Source organism: Mauremys mutica, chromosome 10, assembly GCF_020497125.1.
Source record: "Mauremys mutica isolate MM-2020 ecotype Southern chromosome 10, ASM2049712v1, whole genome shotgun sequence".
Classification (NCBI taxonomy): domain Eukaryota; kingdom Metazoa; phylum Chordata; order Testudines; family Geoemydidae; genus Mauremys; species Mauremys mutica.
The window spans coordinates 40,729,377-40,736,974 of NC_059081.1; the positions used below are offsets into that span (position 1 = coordinate 40,729,377).

Here is a 7,598-nt window from a genome sequence, read left to right on the forward strand (position 1 = left end):
ACAGTATTGTAAGGAATGTGAACCAAGAAGATAAAATCCTCATAAAATGTTTCTGAGGCTTTTCCTATCGATGCAGTAAACAAATCTATGAAGCTTGTTGAATAATCTTCCAATAATTGTAGTAATTAAAATCATCATACAGTCTACAGTCACCTTCCTTCCTTTGACACTGCAGTCTTCCCTTTAATTGTTAACGTGTCTTCGTTTGAGATAAACAGAACGGGGGGGGGGGTTAAAATATATGGGTCAAATAAATTTCGAGGAAGAAAATTAGTTCTATAGGCAAATGTTTGGAGAGCACTTAAGAGACAAGGATTTTTTTCAATGTATCCTGCAGATTTCACAACTGCAGAGTATGTGTGTCTCCCGTTACCTCTAAATAGTGGCACCTTAAAGATAGAGGAAAGATTAAAGCTTCGTCCATCAATTGCTCCATCTTGGGGTCTTTATTTATCTGGGTAAGGGTGGGAGTGGGAGTGAGTTATGTAACAAATATAAAATGAAAGCTCAAGTACAAACTGTCTGAGAGTTCCATAATTTCACTTAATTTCCATGATCTATTTGATCCCTGTGCTCATTCCCTTTTTATGAACTACAAAAGATGTTCTTCTAATCAAAAGCTGCACTTCATCTTTGCCCACGAATGAAAAACTCTACAGCAGAAATAATTCAGGGACTCAACAGGCACCATGGGCTCTCTCTATATAACCCCCCTCCCCCTTTTTAATATCTACTCTTGCATAGAAATAGTGGGGAAGCCTTTTCTTAACTAAAGTTATTAATTTATCATCTGGTCCCCCTCGGCGCTGCTCTCATAATCAATAATGGAGTCTGTATCATGTAAATGGAAAGCATAATTGAAAGAGATGTTCCTATGGAAGCCCTGATGCTAAAAAATGGCAGGATGCAATTATTTGTATAAGCGATGGGCATTTTTGCGGGTTTCTTGTTTGGCGGAGAATCTGATTGCTTCTCCTGAACTTGGAAAGGTTTACACCTTCCTCCCTCCCCGCCCCCCTAACATCAGTGTGTAAAGTCCGTGTCCGTCCTAGGATTCCCGGGAAATCGTCCAGCAACCTCACATTTAACTGCTGTTAAATCGATGTATTTGGAAAATATTTGGCAGCTCTTTCCCAGAGCCCTGTTTGAACAGAAGAACCATTTCATCTGACGCTCTTGAATGTGAACCCATGAGCCTTCCAATCAGCTTTAATGAACGAATTGTTTCCCAGCTTTACCTCCTGAAGACAGCAACTTTAGTAGTCGCAGAGATCAAAAGATCTATGTTAAAGGGAAGGTGGGAAACAATATTTGTTCAAAGGAAGTGAACTGTTTCATTTAATTAGACCATTCTTCTTTATTAGTACTCACACTGAGACTTAAAAAAGATTTATGTTGATTTAGCCATAGTGTATTTATGATGTAAATATATTCCGAGATGAAAACGTCACGGATCAATTGTAAAGGACCCGGATACATAATTTAAAAAAATCAGTTTCAGTTTATATGAGGTTCTCACCCCACTTTCGCTTCTTAGTCAGATTTGTTTATGCAGAATCGACATTTAATAGTGCTAATTGCACTCCAGTTAAATTGCCCTGATTGCAGAAAGGGAAGCAATTTTCGTGCTCTCTGTCTGGGTTTGGAAGAAATTGTTTTATATTCACCTCTTTATAAAGAAGTGGAGATAAGGCACCGAGCCTTTGCACAAATTGCACTTATGGGCTGACTGGCAGCATTCAGGCGCTATAATAGAGCATTATTTGGCCGTTTTGAATAATGTAAAGCGTTTGCTGAAAGCTATTCTCCTGAAAATTGCTCTAACTTTTAAAAGGGTGGTGATTCACTCCAAACCAGGCCTTTGTTACATTGTCATTATCCCCCCAAATGTTTTAACAGTCAGCTCAACACTTTAGCATAACACATTGATCTTTGTTTAAAAACTAGATTTTTGGCGTATAAAAAAATCTGTCAGAAAATTCTTGACCCCCTAAAGATTTTAGGAGCGTTTCCTATTTCACTGCAATTCGTCTATTTTCTTAAGTGTGCCTTCTTTTAGTAGATTTCAGTTAATTTTGTTGTTATCAAATTGATTACAATTATATGTAACATCCAACCCATGCGTGTATAAAAAACAGGGGAAAATGTGACTGGATTTGGACACACAAAATGTGAAAAGGCCAGTGCTTATTCAGGTGCCTTTACCCTCTGGGTTAAATGGCTGGGTTTTGAACATAATCCCTTTGCAGATTATTTTATTCATTACTTTGTCAGCTTTCCTTAAGGAGGGGGGGAAGCCTCGCTAGTTCTCCTCCCTGTGCTGCCCCGGGGTTGGTCAGAAACGCCTCGCTGCCACTGAACAATCCCCACTATTAGTAAATCAACAGCAGATCCTCGAAACAAACAGGAGCGCTGGCTCCTCCCGTAGGAAAGAGTCACCTGTTGGCCGATGGCTCCCGGGTGCCCCTGTCGGACTCCCAGTCTTCCCTGTGCTCCAGGGCTCCCTCCCAGCCCCCCCATCGCTTTTCGATCGCCTCCACCCGAGGAGCGCTACAGCCCCCCTGGGTAAAACTGCCGTTTATGATCTGCTCCAGGCAGACCTCTTGGAGACAGGGATTGCAATTCACTCGCTGGCTCTCTGTGTTCAGCGTAAGTCAACGTGCAAAGTATTAGGGGCAGAGCAGTATTTCCCCTGACTTCCACTATTTTAAATATTCACAGCGTCAAAAAGGCAAACACCCTTTGAAAATAGCCGTACATGTTTCAATGAAAGAAAATCTGCACTGACAACCCTGCCCGTTGTGGTACAATTATTGCAGACTGGATCATGCTTACAATGTACAACAACGTGCTATCTTGTCTCGTTGGAACATTTAGAAATGAAATAAAGACAAGCGAAAAAGAACCTTAATCCAGCGTTTTCTCCACCTCGTCCTTTAACAATGTGTATTTTTGCATCTAGTGCTGGGGTTTATGCTGGATTACTGAAGCGGATTTGAGGAAAAGGAGAATATTACTGCAATCCAGAACAAGTAGCTAGGGTTGCCTGAATGCACTCAGATTTCTGGTTCAGAACTGTAACTAGCTGCACCCGGGAAGACAGAGAAAGAGGACACCGTAATAATCTCAGCGCTACAGATACAATCGCAATATTTAAAAAGTTGTCCGTCTACTGATCTTTCGCTACACAGTGCGGGTGAGTTCAATGCAATTACTTAAGAAGCTTCTAATAATTACAATCAAAGGGACTAGCCTGCAATACATTTAGGAGCCAAGGTTTGGACTTACATTTCGCATATGCAGAGAGCAGGTAAAGTCTGTCGCTCACTGGGCGTGTGGAGTGTGCACAGTGCAGAGGCCACAGGCGAGTGCTGGGGAGGCTTATTCCAGCGGCGCCCTAGCACTGCTAGGAGGAAGCACGGTTGCTGCCATTAGCAGCTCAGTTTTCATGCCTTTCTATAAAGCTTGAAAAAATGTGCTCCAGGTTGCAAACTTGACATTCAAAGTCTTTAACCAGGGATTGTTATTATAAAAAAACCTTCCTCTCCAGCAAAAAAATAAAATAAAATAAATCGCTCATCGGGCTTGTTTTGGCAGTTATCTGAATATAAAAAAGATACGTGTCAGTTTAATATCCGTTTTTTTGGGGGGGGATATGTAACTAAAAAGCCTCATGTTCTTTCCCCAAAGAAACTAGCAAATATATGTTGCGTCAACATGACGAATCACTTAGTACTTTGACAAAAATATAGAGGAGTAAAATACAGTTTGGAATGTGGTTACTGTTCTCGGATAGAAATTTGTATAATCACTTTTGGGCATGTATGATGTGCATTGTCTGTGCCTCACCTGCCCAATTTGCCTGATGGGCCAGATTCTAGAATGGCAGTGAAAGGAAGGGCCTGTTGAGCAAATAAACCCTCTTTTTACAAGAAACAGAAATACATATTTCCTGGATCCAGCTAGTATGTTGGATTGGCTAAGTAATTATGGAGAATATATAATACAGTCGAATAATTTGAATCTATGGTTAAGCTGACAAAATTCAAAGTGAATGCTGACATCCAACTCCTGCCCTTTGTGGCTTTCCCCCCTTTTCCCACAACCCGTTAGTTACGGAGGAAGTGTCAGCCCTAACTTGGAATTTCCTGGCTTTTGTTGGTTTATGTCACAACCTTAAGGATATTTAAACCCAGGTTTTTTTTAAGTTAATTACAGTATAATTTCTTTAGTCCAAAGCACGGAGTTTATCCCTGTGCCTTTGACTGGCACGCGCCCCGAGCCCTGGTTCTTGCACCTCCAAGTGTCTGATTGGCTGTAGGGCAGCTCCTGCCTGCTCTTTCTGCGCCCTCATTGGGTGAGAGACCCAACCAGCGGTACTTCAAAGCAGGCGCTCCCCACACTTAGGCTGAGTTTAGCCCTCCAGAGCCAGGAGTGTACTTAGTGCAACTGGAGTAAAGCGGGGAGCTAGGAGGAAACTGAGCAATCTCTCCGGGCTGAGCGCAAGGCAGAGCCCCCCATTCGATCCCATCACCCAGCCAAGGGACGTGCTATGGCTACGTCTATACTTGGGGTAAGTCAGAGAAACATCTCTATACAAACGGCACGTTTTTCGTTGTGGTTTCTCGGGGGCAGGTTTGTTACCCTGAAAGACTGTTGCTGTTGTACTGCAGTTTCTCGTTATATAAATGACGATGTGCTGCAATTGAAGGACAAACTCTATTAATGTATCGGGGGCGTTGGGGGCTGATTTTCAATCGTACCGTTCACATGCAAGACGACTTTAGTATCAAGTTTATTTTGTTGTGCAAGAAATTACTTTTTTTTTAAATAAACTCGGAGGGTTATGCCTAATTGGAATGGATTTTCTCGAACCAGCCTGGTGCGTGATGCTTGCACCAAAGCCATGTAGCAATATAATTGTTTATGTTTCTGCCGGCTCATTTTGTAAGCTCTAACCCTTGTGCCTTTAGAGCACATCGTTTTTTCGTTTCCCTGGGGATTTTTGCCTTTACAGTCGCACGTTGAAAGAGGAAAGCATTGCCATAAAGTCTCAAACCGCTACAGAACTCTTAAGAAATGACGTCTGTGCCATTTTAGAACATCACTGTCGGTCGTCCCCATTATGACTATGGAGAAGTGTATCATTAAATTAAATCGCTTTGTAGCGTTTATTCAAGCACTATAGGTCCCTGAAAATAAGTTAGAAATTGCATCAAGTTGGGCAGGGTGGCGTTTTCATCCAAAACGAAAGGCTACTTTTGCAGTGTTACTTTTCGGGCAGAGAGTATTTAGCCACGTTGCTGTGTTTGCGTGTGCGCCTCTCCTGGGCTCTCCGAGGCTCACGGGCTTGCTTTGTGTCTCCCTTAGGAAGAGCCAAGATTTGGAACAACTCCCCTGGCCATGCTGGCTGCGACCTGCAATAAGATCGGGAACACCAGCCCTCTGACCACTTTACCCGAGTCCAGCGCCTTCGCCAAGGGAGGCTTTCACCCCTGGAAACGCTCCACCTCCAGCTGTAACCTGGGCTCCAGTCTCTCGGGCTTCACGGTGGCCACTAGCCGGGGCTCCAGCGGACTGGCCAGCGGCACGGGCACAGCCAACAGTGCCTTCTGCCTGGCCTCCACCTCGCCCACCTCCTCGGCCTTCAGCAGCGACTACAGCGGCCTCTTCTCCAACTCGGCGGCGGCGGGCGTGTCCCCGCAGGAGCCCGGCGGCCAGTCGGCCTTCATCTCCAAAGTGCACAGCTCTGCGGCCGAGAGCCTGTACCCGCGGGTGGGCATGGCGCACCCCTACGAATCGTGGTACAAGTCGGGCTTCCACTCCACCCTGGCCGCGGGGGAGGTGGCCAACGGGGCGGCCTCTTCGTGGTGGGACGTGCACACCAACCCGGGCTCCTGGCTGGAGGTGCAGAACCCCGCCGGGGGGCTCCAGAGCTCGCTGCACTCGGGCGCCCCCCAGGCCTCGCTGCACTCCCAGCTGGGCACCTACAACCCCGACTTCAGCTCGCTCACCCACTCCGCCTTCAGCTCCACGGGCCTGGGCTCCACGGCCGCCTCGCATCTGCTCTCCACCAGCCAGCACCTGCTGACCCAGGAGGGCTTCAAGCCCGTGCTGCCCTCCTACACGGACTCCAGCGCGGCGGTGGCCGCAGCCAGCGCCATGATCACGGGCGCCGCGGCCGCCGCAGCCGGGGGAGGCTCAGCCCGCTCCGCCCGCAGGTACTCGGGCCGGGCCACCTGCGACTGCCCCAACTGCCAGGAGGCGGAGAGGCTGGGGCCGGCCGGGGCCAGCCTGCGGCGCAAGGGGCTGCACAGCTGCCACATCCCGGGCTGCGGCAAGGTCTACGGCAAGACCTCGCACCTGAAGGCGCATCTGCGCTGGCACACGGGCGAGCGGCCCTTCGTCTGCAACTGGCTCTTCTGCGGGAAGCGCTTCACGCGCTCGGACGAGCTGCAGCGGCACCTGCGGACTCACACGGGCGAGAAGCGCTTCGCCTGCCCCGTGTGCAACAAGCGCTTCATGCGCAGCGACCACCTGAGCAAACACATTAAAACGCACAACGGGGGCGGCGGGGGCAAAAAGGGCAGCGACAGCGACACGGACGCCAGCAACCTGGAGACCCCCCGCTCTGAGTCCCCCGACCTCATCCTGCACGAGGGGGTGACCGCTGCCCGGGGAGGCGGCGGCAAGGAATCCACCGCGGGGCCAAACGACTCGTAGGGAGCCCGGACGGAACAGCCGCCCTCTTCCCCTGCAAAGCCCAGGCCGGGGAGAGGCGAAGGAGCCGCCCCCCCACACTGCGCTCAGACTGCAGGAGCGACTGGACTAAAGCGCAGGGTCCAGGGCCAAGCCCCAGAGACACAGCCCAACCCCTCAGCCCCGCAGGACACTGACACTGACCCAGCTTCCTGATGCAGAGCAATAGCGAGACCCAAGCCCGCACAGACTGAGCAGTGGAAACCAACGGGACCTAAAACCGCCCTTGGTGTGGATTACTAGTCTCTAGCTACAGAAGGTCCTGCCTGACGAAATCTAGTTACAGTGACGCTTTTTTTATTTAAAAAAAAAACCATCCTAAAAAAGGCTTAAGGTGAGACATTAAAGTGGAAGTCTGAGACAGTTCCTCTGTAGTCCATAAACATCTGTATAAATAGGGTTCAAAAAAGATTGTGTTCTTATTTTTCTTGTAAGCGTTGATTCTCATAGGGGGTTTATTTTTGTCTCTCTTTTGTCCTTTTTGGTGAATTCCTGAAATTCAGGAAGTTTTTTTTTTAAATTTCTGATGCACTTTGTGGAAGTCGGTATATATGTAAAAGCTATTTAAAATGTTGAGTTAACATTTCACTCAAACACACGTAAGTTAAGGTCATTTAAAGAAATTAAATGCGTTTATCTGTATGAAAAAAATCTTGGCTTAATATTTTCATTTTGGTATTATTAAAGGATTCTGAACACTATACTTACGGTTTTTGTTCTTTTTTCCCAGCCCTTATATGGAGCAGCTTTTAATGCAAACCCTTAGTTCCTCTCTCAATGCTAGTACAGTAATACAAGTGAATGGGATTTAAAAACAAGAAATGCATTTGATGTCAGGG

General features: G+C 47.1%; 1 protein-coding gene across 4 annotated transcripts in view; it reads left to right on the forward strand.

Moving 5' to 3' along the window:
- Nucleotides 1-7,391, forward strand: part of SP9 (Sp9 transcription factor) — a 52,033-nt gene extending 44,642 nt beyond the window's left edge. For 3 of the 4 annotated variants that reach the window (XM_045031965.1, XM_045031966.1, XM_045031967.1), the window contains exons 3-4: nt 2,963-3,196; nt 5,371-7,389. In XM_045031965.1, coding sequence (XP_044887900.1) covers nt 5,404-6,723 — 1,320 coding nt within the window. In that variant the 5' untranslated portion in view covers nt 2,963-3,196; nt 5,371-5,403 and the 3' untranslated portion in view covers nt 6,724-7,389. Of the gene's footprint in view, nt 1-2,962; nt 3,197-4,426; nt 4,574-5,370 lie in introns of those variants that run through there. The other variant, XM_045031964.1, reaches the window with a different exon arrangement.
- Nucleotides 7,392-7,598: the final 207 nt, after the last annotated feature.